At 36.3% G+C, this 15,948-nt stretch overlaps 1 protein-coding gene across 2 annotated transcripts in view; it reads left to right on the top strand.

Annotated features, from left to right (window-relative positions):
• The window catches only part of OTOGL (otogelin like), a 171,469-nt gene that overhangs the window by 114,960 nt on the left and 40,561 nt on the right, over nt 1-15,948 (top strand). For both annotated transcript variants that reach the window (XM_033221163.1, XM_033221162.1), the window contains 9 exons: nt 1,701-1,818; nt 4,416-4,495; nt 4,794-4,862; nt 9,049-9,122; nt 12,211-12,388; nt 12,675-12,817; nt 13,073-13,096; nt 13,188-13,280; nt 15,569-15,758. In XM_033221163.1, coding sequence (XP_033077054.1) covers nt 1,701-1,818; nt 4,416-4,495; nt 4,794-4,862; nt 9,049-9,122; nt 12,211-12,388; nt 12,675-12,817; nt 13,073-13,096; nt 13,188-13,280; nt 15,569-15,758 — 969 coding nt within the window. The remainder of the gene's footprint in view (nt 1-1,700; nt 1,819-4,415; nt 4,496-4,793; nt 4,863-9,048; nt 9,123-12,210; nt 12,389-12,674; nt 12,818-13,072; nt 13,097-13,187; nt 13,281-15,568; nt 15,759-15,948) is intronic.

The following is a 15,948-nucleotide window of genomic DNA, read 5'->3' as shown; positions in this document are numbered from 1 at the left end:
TGGAATCGCTGAGCACACACTTTGCAGGACTGCCTGTTGGGAATGGCAACAGATCCTGGATTGTTTCAGAAGATTCCTCCTTACCTCAGGATAACTCTCAGAATATTTTGCAGTTGTTTTGAGAACTGCAAGTGGGAGAGAGAAAGCAAGGAGAACCAAGGGGAGAGCTGTCCTTCTGCACTGTGCTCTTGAGAAAAGGACCCACTGACACATCTATATAGCATTCCATAGAGTGGATGTGATTTGCTTACTTCAATTTACATACCTTTGACCTTTCCAGGCCTCTATTTCCCCTCTGCTCTAGAAATCTGTGCTCTTAGAACCAGACCTAGTAGTCCTATTTGAGGCTTAGAGAACTGTGGCACATGGCATCATCAGAATATCAGAAGTTGATCTTTGTGGGCTTCTGAAACCTAGGAAACTCCAGGAGCCTATTGTAGTCTTGGAACCAGTCCTCTTTCAGGAAGCATGGGACCAGTAACTCAAGTTCCGCAATTACTTAAATCTGTAGATGCATAGATGCTTTCCAAAAAGACTTATTTTCCTTGCTGTAATTTGGAATTGAATTCTGTACCCAGAGTCCAAGAAACATACCTGCCTCCTGAATTTTCTTTCTTAAGAGGTTCTCTTGTTCAGAGATACCTTTGAACTGCTACAAAAGGACTTCTCTATGCTGTGGGAAGGGGTGAGTATTAGCAGACCTTGCAGGAGAAAAACTTTAAGCAAGGGAGGTTTTAGAACTGTATGCATGTATTTTTCAAATCCGCCCATGTATTTTGCATTCAAAAAATACTTATCTGGTACAAGGCAATGTGCTAAGTTTTGTGAGAAAAACAACAGAATATTCTTCCTAGATTTGAGTTCATGAAATGTGTTTGGTCTTGTCATTTTTCTAATTGTTTGAACTTGCCAAGTTTCTTGGCTGCTGTGAGACTCAATTTCCTCATTTATAAACTAGAAATAATATCTACTTAATAGGATTTTTGCAGGATAAAATAGAATAATGCACGGACAATTACTTTGCAAAAAGTAAAATTCTAAAGAAGTGTTTGGTATTGTTATGATGTGAAGACAGATGAAAACCCACTACATATATATATAGAAAAAGAATGCTTTGAATTTTCCTCAGCCTCCTCCAACCCCTTGCTTTTTTAAATCTTTGGAAGATAGGTGTACATCTAGATATTTAATCTGAGCATGTAATGCTTTGATCACCAAGAAATTACAGTGTTTTTTTCTTCAGTTCTGTCTTTCCTTAAGTAGCATTGTGGTCAAAGAAGGGTCAAACCCTAGGAGGGTTCACATAAGAAATTGTTAGTTTTTGGCCAGGCACAGTGGTTCACACCTGTAATCCCAGCATTTTGGGAGGCCAAGGCAGGTGGATCACCTGAGGTCAGGAATTCGAGACCAGCCTGGTCAATATGGTGAAACCCCATTCTATTAAAAATATAAAAATTAACTGGGAATGGTGGCGTGTGCCTGTAGTCCCAGCTACTAGGGAGGCTGAGGTACGAGAATCACTTGAACCCAGGAGGCAGAGGTTGTGGGGAGCCGAGATAGTGCCACTGCACTCAGGCCTGGATGACAGAGCAAGACTCTGTCTCAAAAAAAAAAAAAAAAAAAAAGAAAAAGAAAAGGAATTGTTAGTTTTCAAGCTATGTATTAAATATGCACACAATCTAAACTTTATTTTTTCCCAGAAATCCAGACAGCAGTACCTTACAGGAGGATGTGTGAATGGAGATACGAACCTTGTGCTACACCCTGTTTTAAAACCTGTAGTGACCCTGAAGCAGTAGCATGCAAATTTCTTCCACCGTAAGTAATGTTTATCAATAAGTGATCAAAGTCCAGCCTTAGCAAATTCTGTTTTCAGTTAATTTTTTCAAGATTTAAAAACAGCCATTCTGAAGTTGTATATGCTATTAATTTCACTTAAATCAAGAAGTAGTTATTGAACGTCTGCTGTGTGGTAGGCAATCTTCTTGCTGCTGGGGGGACAATACTGAACAAAATAGACAAGTGTTTGCCCTCATGAAGCTTACATATTGTTGGATTGAGCAGAAAATAACCAAACAAAAATGTAAATATATAATGCAACATATTGTTATGGTGGATATGTGTTACAGAGAAAAATAAAGGAAGATGAGGGAGACAGCATAAGGCTTGTGTGTGTGTGTGTGTGTGTTTGCTAATTAATATTGGTGGTCAGGGAAGAGCACCCTGACAAGGTGACATCTGGTCAGAGATCTAAATGTAGTGAAGGGGCTGGCCAGGTGGATATTTGCGGAAGAGTCTTTAATTTGAGAACAGTGCAAAGGTCTTGTAGTGGGAATGTGTTTGGTGTGTTTGAGGATCAGCAAGGAGGTTAGAACAGCAAGGAGGTTTGGTGTGTTTGAGGATCAGCAAGGAGGTTAGAACAAAGTGAGCAAAATGGAGGGAAGTGGGAGATGAGACCAGATGATAATAGTAGTGGGCAAATCATATAAGGCTTTGTACCTGTTGTAAGGACTTTGCCTTTTACTGTAAGGTAGAAGACACGGCTGTTAATGGATTTTTGAAAAGTATTGTACAAGGATGGCTGTGGTTTTGACTTGCATCAAAAAAAATTGAGTTGCGTAAAAATTGATTTTGACTCAAATAAACAATAACTAACTAGATTTTGTCTTTCAGTGATTCAGTAACTTTCTTTTTTTTTTTCTTCCACGTCACAAAGTTTAGAGAAGACTAAGAATATCATATGCTAGTTAAAAGTTTTATTACTCAACTTCATTTTATGAAATAAACAGTTATATAAGCTAAGCTGTTTATGTTTTAAAAAAATCAATTGTGAAGGAGGTATCCAGGAGATGGCTAAATGTGTTTCATTAAACCTCATTAAGACAGAAGTTAACTTTTCTTGTCTTTAAAAAGCGTTGCCTGGATTTGCCTCCAAGAACAAGGGTCTTCTGAGCAGCATTTACCTTTAGTGTCAAATTAGTTTGTTTCCATCTGGAATGAAACGAGGCCTTCAATACTTTAGTTCAAATTATTTACAGACGAGGCAATGGAAATGTTTTTAAAACATTTAAATATATTAGTTAAAACTGCTAGTATATTCTAGAGGCAGATGAGCAAGCCTTTTTATAGCAATATCTGCATGAATTCTCTGTAGTATGTATTAATATAATAATTAGAGTTGGTTGCACCTGAAGGATTATATTTTTTCCTTTGATTTAGAATAAATTGAACTCTGAGCCTTAATTGGACACAGGAAAATGCCCTCTCAGTCATTATTTTGTCTCATTCCTTTAGCAGAAAAGCATTCTCATGTTCCTTCCTGTCTTTGGCCCACAACATGGCCTTTTGAAATTTGAGACTCTTCCTTGGCTTCTGTGCTCCAAACAAGGACTGGGGATTCTTACCAAGGCCAGATATCATAGGGCTTGAAATAAAATCTCTTCAGGCTCTTATACAACCATGTCCTTCCAGAGCACTGCCCCAGATTTGGGCACAGGTCCTAATATTCTTGAAAACTATAACTTCTGCTCCTTCCTCTCCCTGTTCTCAAAAGAACTACAACCATGTTCATCCCTTCCACCTAGAGATCACTAATATCTTTTCAGTGAGTTTAGGATTAATAACAGGGAGGGAGACCACTGAAGATGCTGTATTTGTTCTACAAACACCGTCAAGGCAAGGATAGTGTCAAAGAACATGCCAATCTGCTTGGACGTGAGGGGAATATAAGAGTGGAAAGCAACAGTGCAATCAATACAGGTTGAAATCTCAATAAATTGGCAAGGTGCCAGGGTTTATGCCTGTAATCCCAGCACTTTGGGAGGCTGAGGCAGGCTCATTGCTTGAGCCCGGGAATTCACGATCAGCCTGGGCAACATGACGAAACCACATCTCTACAAAAAAATAGAAAAAATTAGCCAGGCATGGTGACACATGCCTGTAGTCCCAGCCACTCAGGAGGCTGAGGTGGGAAGATCACCTGGGCCCAGGAGGATGAGGCTGCAGTGAACCAAGGTCACGTCACTAACTGCAGCCTGGGTGACAGAGTGAGACCCTGTCACAAACAGCAACAACAACAACAATAACACCTTAATAAATTATTCTTCCACATTTCCACTGACTCATGGAACATGGCCTTAGTGTGCCCCAGACATAAGTGTATGGTTCTAATATTCTGTGTTCAAGTTCTGCCTTAATCTTAATGCTATTCTCTTATCATCCTCTAGCTTGTGATTTTATAAAATGAAATATAATGGGTTGGTAGCAGATGGAGCAGTTCTTAGTGCTTGACAAGGGTATATAGAAGCATTTTAGGAAGAATACATCTTAGTTACATATGTTAAATATAGTCCTTTTTTTTGGTTTTGGTATTTCAAACTTTTTTTCACTTTGATTTACTCTTTTTCCATGTAAAGGGTTGAAGGATGCTTGCCCTACTGCCCTAAAAATATGATCCTTGATGAGGTCACCCTCAAGTGTGTTTATCCAGGAGACTGTAAGTGTGAACCTTGCTTAATTTACTCTGAAAAATGATACGCTTGCATAGTTTTTCTCTGAGGCAAGTGGTTGTAAACAAGTTTTAGACAGACAACTCTCATAAGATAATTCTTCAATGTCTCTTACATAGCTTTTTTTCTAATTACTTTTTAAATCATGTAGATCTTTCACTAACATCTCTCCTGCTTTCTCTTTTCCAAAACATTTTCCTTGATGCTAAAGAGCACTGTATGAAATATGTGGGTCTCATTTTAAGCAAATACAGTTTTAAAAAGAGCATCTTTGTTTCTTTGTAGGTATACCTGTGATTCCCACAGAACCAACATTAATGCCACCAGCTAAGCCAACTGTGCCCATGTTTACAGGTATTGTTACAATTTTAGACAACAAAAGTAGCACTATGTAATTTAAGTGTTGGCACACTTATCACAGCTGCTATTGTTAATACTATTCTATGGGCTAGGAAACCCAGCAGTCACTTTTGCTTCATTAAGCTTATCCATTGGCTTAGCAAGCCATGTTTTCTAGAACTTCTGGCCTCAAAGGATTCTTCTGCCTGAGCCCCCCAAGTGCTGGGATTACAGGAATGAGTCACACCACATTGGGCTGCATGCCTCATTTTCTGAATGGTTTCTGCATTTGGTCCACCTCATTTTTTTCAGTTTGTGTAGATTCCTTGGACTTCCCTCATATCTAAAAACCTAAATTCTACTCTTAGGTTTTATTAAATCCCACCTAGATTTTCACAGTGATTAAATTGGCTCTAAAGAAACATAGACACAAATCAGGGTTTTCTTTACTGCATCCATTTCCATGTTTGCGTTCTGTCTCAGACTCTGGAGGAGGCATTCTGGGTTCGTAACCTTGCTTTCCTCCCACACTGTGAAACTTGCCTCAGGGAAGGATTTAATAAATCCACTCACAGCGAGGCTCGACAAACGTAAGGCATTATTCCTCAAGGTATTATAATGTAGGTCAAGTTCAGATATTTATTCTTTCAATTTATTTGACAAGCTTTAATTGGACACCAATTCTACCTGGCACTGTCCTGGCCCTCAGTGAGGAGGTATGATAAACAAGTCACAGCTCCTACCCTAAAACTGCTGGTAGACCAGAGGCTATTGCAATCTTATAAGAGGGGTAAATACAAGCAGCCCACAGGGGGGCCATCATATTTATTTTGGAGGTGTGGTGTCAGAGGTTAACTGAAGATAGGAATTGGGTAGGCTAAGAGAAGGGAGACATATGTTCCTATTAGAAGGACGGCATGTGCAAAGTCTGGAAGCGAGAGAGAATATGTCACATGAAGGAATCTTAAGCAGGTCCAGTGTATCTTGAATGTGCAGTTTGAAGGGAATTGTGTTGAAAGATAGAGTGGAAGAGATTATCGGGGGCAGGTCACAAAGGACTCATGATAAGAAACGGGATTTTTAAAAACATATTAATAGCCTCACTGTAACCATCACTAGTACCACTGCTTCTCTGGTTAGCTAACATTTGAGTAGTAATTATATGCCAGGTATTGGATTAAGCATTTGGCATACATTTAATCTTGAAAAGAGCCCTATGAGAGAGGTGTTACCCTTGTAGAGATGAGGAATTACTATACTCTTGTGAAATTTTAGGCATCAGTGAATTTAGTATAATTTAGAGCATGCTGTGGGAGAAGGTGGAGGTACTTCACCCAAATCATTCAGTTTATAAGGGGAATAAGTCTATGAAATAAGATTGCATGTTTTAATATCTGGGGCATAGGCTGTTAATTATTCTAAGTATTGCTCTTTACTTTGGACTCTCTTATATCCCCCAAATTAATATTCGACATGGATCTCAAATGTGTAAAATGATTTAAACCACCACAATCTATATGCAGAGAATACAAACTATATTTCATTACCCTCAAAGATAAGAAAAATAAAGCTATTTCTACGTCTATTTGCAGATGTCACGCTCTTAGGTTATTCTAAGGGATCTACTCAAACCTATTAGCAATATCGTATGAGTTCAGCAAGGTTGCAGAATACAAGAGCAATACACAAAAATCAATTGTATTTCTATATACTAGCCATGCACAATCTGAAATGAAATCAAGAAAACAATTTTATTTATAGTAGTATCAAAAAATAATAAAATGTTTAGAATGTATGTAGCAAAAAATGTGTAAACTTGTATAATAAAAGCTATAAAACGTTGATAGAATTAAGAAGCTGAAGAAATTCCATATTCATGGATTGGTAGAGTTGTTAAGATAGCAATACTCCCAAATTGTATTTATAGACACAATACAATCCCTATCAAAATCCCAGCTACTTCTTTGCAGAAATTGGTAAGTTAACCCTAAATTCATATGGAAGTGTAAGGAACTTAGAAAAGCCAAAATAGTCTTGAAAAACAACTAATTTGGAGGACTCATACTTCCAGTTTCAAGACATACCACAAAGCTATAGTTATCAAGAGAGCTTGGCTATTGTAAATCCATACCCAGATAATGTTTGTAAGCCTTTGATGATTTTAGATAACAGTGAACTCCTTCACTGTTAGGACCACTGAACTTCCCAGTCATTATAATTTATTTATTTATTTATTTTTTGAGATGGAGTCTTGCTCTGTCACTCAGGCTGGGGTGTAGTGGCATGATCTGGGCTCACTACAACCTCCACCTCCCAAGTTCAAGTGATTTTCCTGCCTCATCCTCCCAAGTAGCTGGAACTACAGGCATGCACCACCATGCCCGGCTAAGTTTTGTATTTTTAACAGAGACAGGGTTTCGCCATATTGGCCAGGCTGGCCTTGAACTCCTGGCCTCAAATGATCTGCTCACCTTGGCCTCCCAAAGCTCTGGGATTACAGGCGAGACCCACCGCGCCTGGTCAGAAATATTAAAAGTTTTAAAAATGTCATTATGGTATGCTGAATAATGGCCCTCCAAAGATGTCACTCTATTAGTCCCCGGAATTTTTGAATATATGACCTTATATGGCCATACATGTGACTAAATTAAGGTGCTGACTGGCTTATGCCTGGATCATGAGATGGGGAAATTATCCCGGAATATTCATGAGGTGCCAATGTAATCACAAATGTCCTTATAAGAGAGAGGCAAGAGAGTTGGAGTCAGGGAAGGTGATGTGACAACAGAATCAGAGGAAATAAAGTGAAAGGAAGGGAAGGAAGAAGGGGAAGAGAGAGAGAGAGATTGATTTGAAGATTTTGTGCTGTCGTTTTGAAGTTAAAGGAAGGGACCATGAGCCAAGTCCAGGTAGTTCATAGAAGCTGGAAGAGACCAGGAAACAGAGTCTCCCTTAGAGCCTCCAGAAGGAATGCAGTCCTACTGATAGCTTGATTTTAGGACTTATTTTGTTTAAAAATTAATTAATTAATTTTAAAAATTGACAAAGAAAAATTGTATATATTTATTGTGTACATGTTGTTTTGAAATATGTGTGCATTGTGAAATGGCTGCATTGAGCTCCAAAACGGCTAATACACTGGTGGTGTTTTAAGCCACTAAATTTGTGGTAATTTATTACAGCAGCAATAGGAAACTAATGAGGTTATTTTTAAACACTATCAACTCTGGGCACTGCAATTATGGCCGAGAATAGTTTCAGCCATTCGTTGTGGCTCTTCTGTAATCTTTCGGACGGAATATTTTCGAGATAACTCTGATATTGGCGCCTTTAGAAGGCGCCTCACAGATGTGTTTACCAATCACATCTCCCATTTTCATGGGTCACCCTTAAACCACACCCACCAACTAGGGTCTCCGCATGGTCCACATCAGCATTTATTCTGCTTGCAAGGAACACATTCTCAAGGTTCACCAAAATCAAGGGGTCAGCCTCATTACTTATTTTCAAAATGTAACAAAATTTTCAACTCCTGAGGAATGGTTAGTGATAATATTTTTTTTACCCATTCACACAATTGTGTTGACACCGTTAAGAAAGTGAAGGTAGGCCGGGTGCGGTGGCTCACGCCTGTAATCCTAGCACTTTGGGAGGCCCAGGCAGGCGGATCACGAGGTCAGGAGATTGAGAGGAGGCCATCCTGGCTAACACGGGGAAACCTCGTCTCTACTAAAAATACAAAAAATTAGCCAGGCGTGGTGGCAGGCACCTGTAGTCCCAGCTACTTGGGAGACTGAGGTAGGAGAATGGCATGAACCCAGGAGGCAGAGCTTGCAGTGAGCTGAGATCTCGCCACTGCACTCCAGCCTGGGCGACAGAGCGAAACTCTGTCTCAAAAAAAAAAAAAAAAAGAAAGAAAGTCAAGGGGTTTATAGAATGGTGATTAAAAGCCAAATTTCTGAAATCAGATTTCATTTCCAAGTTCAAATTCTGTCTCTACCACTTAACAGCCTTACTTCTCTACAGCTTAGTTTGTTCATCTGTAAAATGTCGATACTATTATTACCAACACCACAGGATTCTAGGAAGGAATACGTGAAATAATCTATATAAAATTTCTTAGTACAGTTTCTGTCACATATCAATTCCATACAAGATAAATACATTCCACTAATGAGGATTACCTTTTCATTTCTGACAGTTATGGAAATGACTACTCCATCAGAAATCACTGTGTTTGATATGCTAACACCAACTACAGGCTTGGAATGTGAGGTATGACTGGGCAGTATCTTCCAGCTCTTTGTCATTTCCATATATCATCCACTCAAATTACTGTGTCAATGTCCAAATGCTACTAAACATTTTTTTGGTATGTTCTCTAGTCTATCCTTGCTAAAAGATAATAAGAAATATGCATTTCATTGGAACAATTGTAACTGATATTTCTTATTAATTAGCTTCTAGTCACACTAAGAAAAACAAAATTGAAATAAGATCTTAAGTCTTAAGTGTTATTCCTTAATAAAGAGTCATCTAATATGGATTTATCTGTGAATCAGGCATTCATAAAATATTTATTAAGCATCTACTCAATGTCAGTCACTGTGCAAGATGTTAAACATACACTGGTAAGCAGAAAAAGTAAAAGTCATTGGCTCCTAGAACTAGTAGTTTTCTCTCCTAAGACTTGGGCAGAGATCTTATTTCAAATATACCATTTGCTCTGATAAACTAATTATTTATTCAACCAATATTTATTTGGCACCATTTCTGGCCAGGCACTATTCGGATCCTATGGAAAAAATATAAAAGTAGGCAAACGTTTCTGCCTTTCCAGAGTTTACGTTCTATTGGAATTTCTGAGATAGCCCATAAGCAAAATAAATGAAGTTATATAAAATGTCAGTCAGAGGTGCTGGTCAGGAGAAAAATAATACTATTTTTAATAAGATGGTTGGAAAATCTTCACTGATAAGGTGACCTCTAAGCAAATGATGTGCAAATTTGAGAGAGTGAACCCATGTAGAGGACTGGGGCAACAAAGTTCCAGGTAGAGGGACCAGCAAGTGCAAAGGCCTTGAGGCAAGAATGTACCTACTGTATTAAAAGAATGACAAGGAGACAAGTAAGTAATAAAGGAATAAAATAGTAAACAATAAAGTAGATTATGTTAGACCTTGTATTGTAAAGACTGTGGCTTCTGTTCTAAATGACTTGGGAAGGTGCTGTATATTTTTGAGTCAAGGAATTACACCATCTGAGTAGTTTCAAGATCATTTTGACTGGTGTATTGTGGGTAAGGTGTAAGGAGACAATATAACTGGTTAGGAGGCTATTGTAGGAATTTAGGCCAGAAATGATGATGGCCTGGTTCAGGTGATAGCAGTGAAGATGGTGAGAAGTACCTGGATCCTGGATATATTTTGAAGGTAGAGGCCACAGACCTTACCAAAAGATTAGATGTGAAGTGTGAGTAAAAGGGAAGCCACAAAAATTCTAAAATTTGTGCTTTCAGCAACTAAAGGGCTGGTGTCAACCAGGATGGAGAAATCATGGGGAGTGAATGTCTGGAGTGGGTATAATCATGAGTTTACTTTTGCCATGTGAAGCTTGAGATTCCTCCCAGACAGCAAAAAGCTATGGTAATACAGATTTGACGGACATACATGGAATATACATAGGTCATGCTAAGAAAAAATTTTGGGAATTCTCATCAGATAAATGGTATGAGACTGGGTGAGATAATAAAGGGAGTACAGATAGAGAAGTGAAAAGGGCCACTGCAACTTTCATAGGTTGAGAGAAGATGACAGACATGCAAATAATGTTAACCAGAGAAATAGGAGAAAATGTAGGAGGCTGCAGGTGATCTGAAATCTAAGGAAAAAAATATTATAAGGAAGGTGGAGTAATAAGCTATACTGAATGTATTAATAGGTCTGAGATGAGGTCTGAGAACTGATCATTGGATTTAGCAAGGTGAGTTGTTGGTGATCTTGTTAAAAAGAGTTTCAGTAGAGTGGTAGGTCTAAAATCCTTTGGGTGGTTTAGATGTCTGAGAGGGCTGTAGTTTTCTTGTAATTGCTTTCATTTTTCTGGCTAAATGAAAAGCAAAGTCAATACCTGAGAAGTGATACAACTTTCACACAGAAAATTTTGGAAAATTGGACTCTTAAATTTTGAAGTGCTCACTTAAGAGTCTTATTATTTAGAAAATTAGTAATTTCTCTTAACCTTATTTTTAAAATCATATATTATATTGGAATGATAGAAACTGATCCAAAAGATTTAGGGAGAAGCAAATACAAAAAGATACTTTATTAGTGTATGGTATGTAATAGGTGGTAAATAGTTGTTAATTTTTATTCTGAAATCCCCAGACATGCAGTAGAGTATTGGTCAAGAGTACAGATTCCTGAGTAACAATGCCTGGACTGAGATGCTGTCTCTACTATCTTCTATTTGTGGGACTTTGGGCAAATTACTTTAACCCCCACACTGTTTACTCATCTATAAAATAAATATGAAATAATAGTATCTACCTTAGAGGGTTATGAGAATGAAATGGGTTAATTAGAAAATGTCTAGTTTAGCATTGCCATAATTATTACCATAATTTAAATGGAATGTGATTTATAAACTTTGAAACACCTACCACTTATTTATTTATTTGTTTACCTAGACATTTTGAGTTACATATAAAATTAATTTATGATTATACAGTCTAGGTGCTGTCAAACTGATGTTATATATAAATTTTTAATGAAATATTTAGATAGTATTAAGTTGTGATTTTTAAGTTGACATTAATGGAAGTTATATTCATATGCTAGCTTTACACAACACAATGTGAAAGGTCACCTGTCGTTTTATAAATTTGCTTGCAAAAAAACTAATCTAGGGAATTTAGGAGAACATTGTTTTCTTCAGTTGTTCAAATATATGAGTAATCTAATACCCAATCAATATTAAGATAAGGCTTAAATTAAATACATATTGAATATTATAGAAAGGGTACATCAATAAGAAGTTGTAGTGAAATTTTAATTCTTTATCTTTCAAAAGTTTTTATATTTAATAAATGTACACATGGGCAATAGTAATGTGAAATTTAAAAATCAATTAAAAACGTTAATTGAGAATGGAAAAAAAACCCTAATCTTTTTTATTTTACTTATTTATTTTTTTTTATTACACTTTAAGTTCTAGGGTACATGTGCATAACGTGCAGGTTTGTTACATATGTATACTTGTGCCATGTTGGTGTGCTGCACCCATCAACTCGTCAGCACCCATCAATTCGTCATTTATATCAGGTATAACTCCCAATGCAATCCTTCCCATCTTTTTTTATTAACAGCCTCAGCAATTTGATCCTGTTTATAATTGTAGCCAATACATATGCCTTAATATGGAATGGCAGTTATACAACTGGTCTCTTAATTGCCCAAAGGAGGTGAAAATGCCTGACTGTGGTTTCCGAGGAAGGCCAGTTCAAGTGAACAGTGATATCTGCTGCCCTGAGTGGGAATGTCCTTGTAAGTTTACATTTCTTAAGTGATGATCTTTTTTATTTCTTTTTCCAATCTGGAGAGAGTGTTACTTTTTTGAACCTTTCACCTCATCGAGCCAAAGTTATTGTTTTTGAGTTTTCTTTATTTGATTTACGATTTTGGCTCAGAGTATATAACAGTATAGTATATATATAGTGTATATGTTGTCAGACATAACAAGGCTAATGTAACAGATTTTTTTAAAAAGAGCAATTATTACCAAAAATGCAGATGGTTAATAGACTAAATCCACTTTCCACCATTTTTGTAGGTCGGTGTTCCATGTTGTCAGAACTGAGCATTATTACATTTGATGGAAACAATGCAGCATTATATAGCATGGCTTCTTATATCTTAGTAAGAATTCCTGGTGAAATTATAGTTGCTCATATTGAAAAATGTTCCATGAATCAGGTGGGTCATAATTCATTTTTGCAGTCATTTTGTTATAAATCTATAGCTGATGTCTATTACAACATCAAGAATTCTCATAGGAGGAGAGACCTCAAGAACTCACTGAGATACTGAGATTGGTCTTCTGATAATGTTTCAGAAACATTTCTGAAAACTTTTCATATCAATCTTTTTAGAGGCATATAATATTAATCCAAATAATGTTTTAAAAAGTCAAATAATGCATTTAAAAGTATTTTCTTTTTTTTTTTCCAGAATGGAAAATCCTTAAAAAAGCTAGTGAGTATTTGCAAAGTGTTTAGTACATTCATTCTGTTTGTCACTACAATTATGTTTAACTCCATAAAGTTTTAATTTTCTTCAAATTAAGGCTCTCTCTGGAAGAATCTCTGGACTTTGTTTTAAGAAGTTAAATGTGACAACATCCATACATAAAATAATTGTCAATCGGTTAGCAAGAAAGGTAAGAACACAAAGTTAAAAGTTTTTATCACGTTAGATGAAAATAAATTATATAAACAGTTATTTCCAATAAGAGGGAAAATTAAGCATATCAATGGAATTTAATTGTTATTATATATACTAATCATTTCATGGACAATATAAAATGTGTTTCTTAATATTATATTTTCTCTCAATAATGTGCCAATTATTGCAAATATTTTCCCCTGTGAGGCTAACTGCAGGAACCATGTTAAATACACTAGCGACCGATGAGATAATGTGATTGGCCAGTCCTCTTTGTGTCAGAGTTAATATCACGTTTCAAATCAGACAGTAATGGAAAAGATATGAAGGAAAGGGATGATAATGTTGAAAAGTATAGTAGCCAAGAACACCAGAATAAAGACCGTTAAGAACAGATGGAAGGAGTGGATTTGAAGTATTGACATAATTAAGTTTTTGGTAAAAATAAGATAGCTAAAATAAGAAAAAATATGAAAAAAATATTTAACTTTTTTGAAATAAATTGAAGAAGCACAATACATTATAAAAAAGCAATGCATTATAAAAAATGAAAGGAGCCTTTTGGTTTTACAGGAAAAACTCTTATCCCATATATTTGCCAAACAGGAGTGAGTTATGAACTCAGTGTTTCACTCAGTTCTAAGTTATTCTCTCTAAAATATGAAAAAAAAAATGTGTAAAGATTTTTCTTAATATGGCTGAGGTACTATGCACTTTCTGGAAATAATTCAACCTGTTAGCATAGGTCCATAGCTTCTAGACTGAAAATAATATTAAAATGAGCCTAAAAATGTAAGAAGATATTTAAAAGATTTAATTAAGTAAAACAAAATATATAAATAAGGTACTTTTTAAAAATGATAGCATTTGCGTATACCTTTGAGTTTGATGAGGTTGATATACTTACAGGAAGTGGGTGAGAAGTAAACACAAAGCTGGTCAGTGTCATTATTTGTAGCATTTGGGTGGAAGGACTTATTTTTGACCCCAGATGAACTCATCACTGGTGATTCACTGGTCAGGCACTGTATTCAGCTAATGATGAGTTATTTTTGAAAATCACTTAGTGAGAGTTTAACATGATAAAACCACGTAGGTCTTGATCTCAAGTAACATATACTTTTGCATGATTTGCATAATGTAATTATCTGCTGATTAGAAAGCAAGAGGAGGTACAGTGAGAGAATTATGACCAAGATATCATAGAAATAAAAAGAAGAGTAACTTAATGTTTTATAGTTCATAGGCGGGTCGAACAGGTCTTTTTTGGAGGAGGTCACACTTAAGATAAATCTTAAAGAACAAGTAGAAAGAAGGGAGAGAAAGAGAAAGTATGTTTCAGCTCAAGGACAACAGTATGAACAAGATATAAAAATGAGAAATTGAATGGTTGGTGAGGCATAGCTTCGAGAAATTTGCTGCTAGTTACAGCTCATGGCTTCATGCCATTGCCATTATTTAAAACTATTTTTCAAAGTATAATCATTGGATTGCCTACATTAGTATCACCAAATACCTGTATAGACTGTCTATACTTATTTAGTACATGCTAAAAATACAGTCTATAATCCAATGCAAACCTGGAAAGTCGAATCACTGGGAATCTTGATCTTTAACAAGCCTGACAGGTGATTGTTATGAACATTGCAGCTAAGCAAACAATGTTTTAGCAGATCAATGAAAGAATCCAGATTAAGAAAAATGTCCAGAAAATAACATTATTATCTTAAATTCATATTAGAAGGATGGTGTTATTTTTTTTTTTTTTTTTTTTTTTTTTTTTTGAGACGGAGTCTCACTCTGCCGCCCAGGCTGGAGTGCAGTGGCCGGGTCTCAGCTCACTGCAAGCTCCGCCTCCTGGGTTCACGCCATTCTCCTGCCTCAGCCTCCCAAGCAGCTGGGACTACAGGCGCCCGCCATGTCGCCCGGCTAGTTTTTTGTATTTTTTAGTAGAGACGGGGTTTCACCAAAGGATGGTGTTATTAATATAAACATAAATTGAAGGAAACAGACATAAAAGCATACATAACATAAAACAGTTAAATTTTGAGGAAAAATGAAAGGCAATGACATTAGAACAAATATTGACTAGAGCAAAACACAGCAAAGGAACAATAAAAGAACTTTTTTAAAGGTTCTGAGAAGTTGTGGCAGCAGTAAGAAATACTTTTTTTAAAATTAAAAAACAGTTTACATTAAATCAGAATAAAGGAATAATCTGTATTCTCTTAATTTGTATATTTAAGTAAACATTTCTTAACAGTTGTATTTATGTTATTCTAGGTAGAAGTGGATTCCATTGTTGTGCCTTTGCCATTTTCAAGTCAGGAACTGTCCATAGACGATTCTGGTTCAATGTATGTAATTACTACTCCAGCTGGACTAATCATAAAGTGGTCTCATCTTACAGGAATCATAGACATTCATTTTGGCCTCCGATTTAACTTGTCATCCTACACAGAAGGACTTTGTGGTGAGTGCTGCCCTTCAAATCTTGATTTTTGTCTGTTATTATTATTTTTTATTATTTTTTTCTATTCACGCTATACCATTTTGGGCCCTGTTGCCCCATTTTTCAGATTTGAGATGTGATACTAACTTTCAGTTCCCATGTAAATATTGAAGTAAGCAATGATTTTTCCATAAATGTGCTAGGGAGCAGG

Source organism: Trachypithecus francoisi, unplaced genomic scaffold (genome assembly GCF_009764315.1).
Source record: "Trachypithecus francoisi isolate TF-2019V2 unplaced genomic scaffold, Tfra_2.0 Lachesis_group11, whole genome shotgun sequence".
NCBI classification, from domain to species: Eukaryota; Metazoa; Chordata; class Mammalia; order Primates; family Cercopithecidae; genus Trachypithecus; species Trachypithecus francoisi.
Note: the sequence above shows the minus strand (reverse complement) of the source record. Positions and strands in the feature narration are given on the sequence as shown.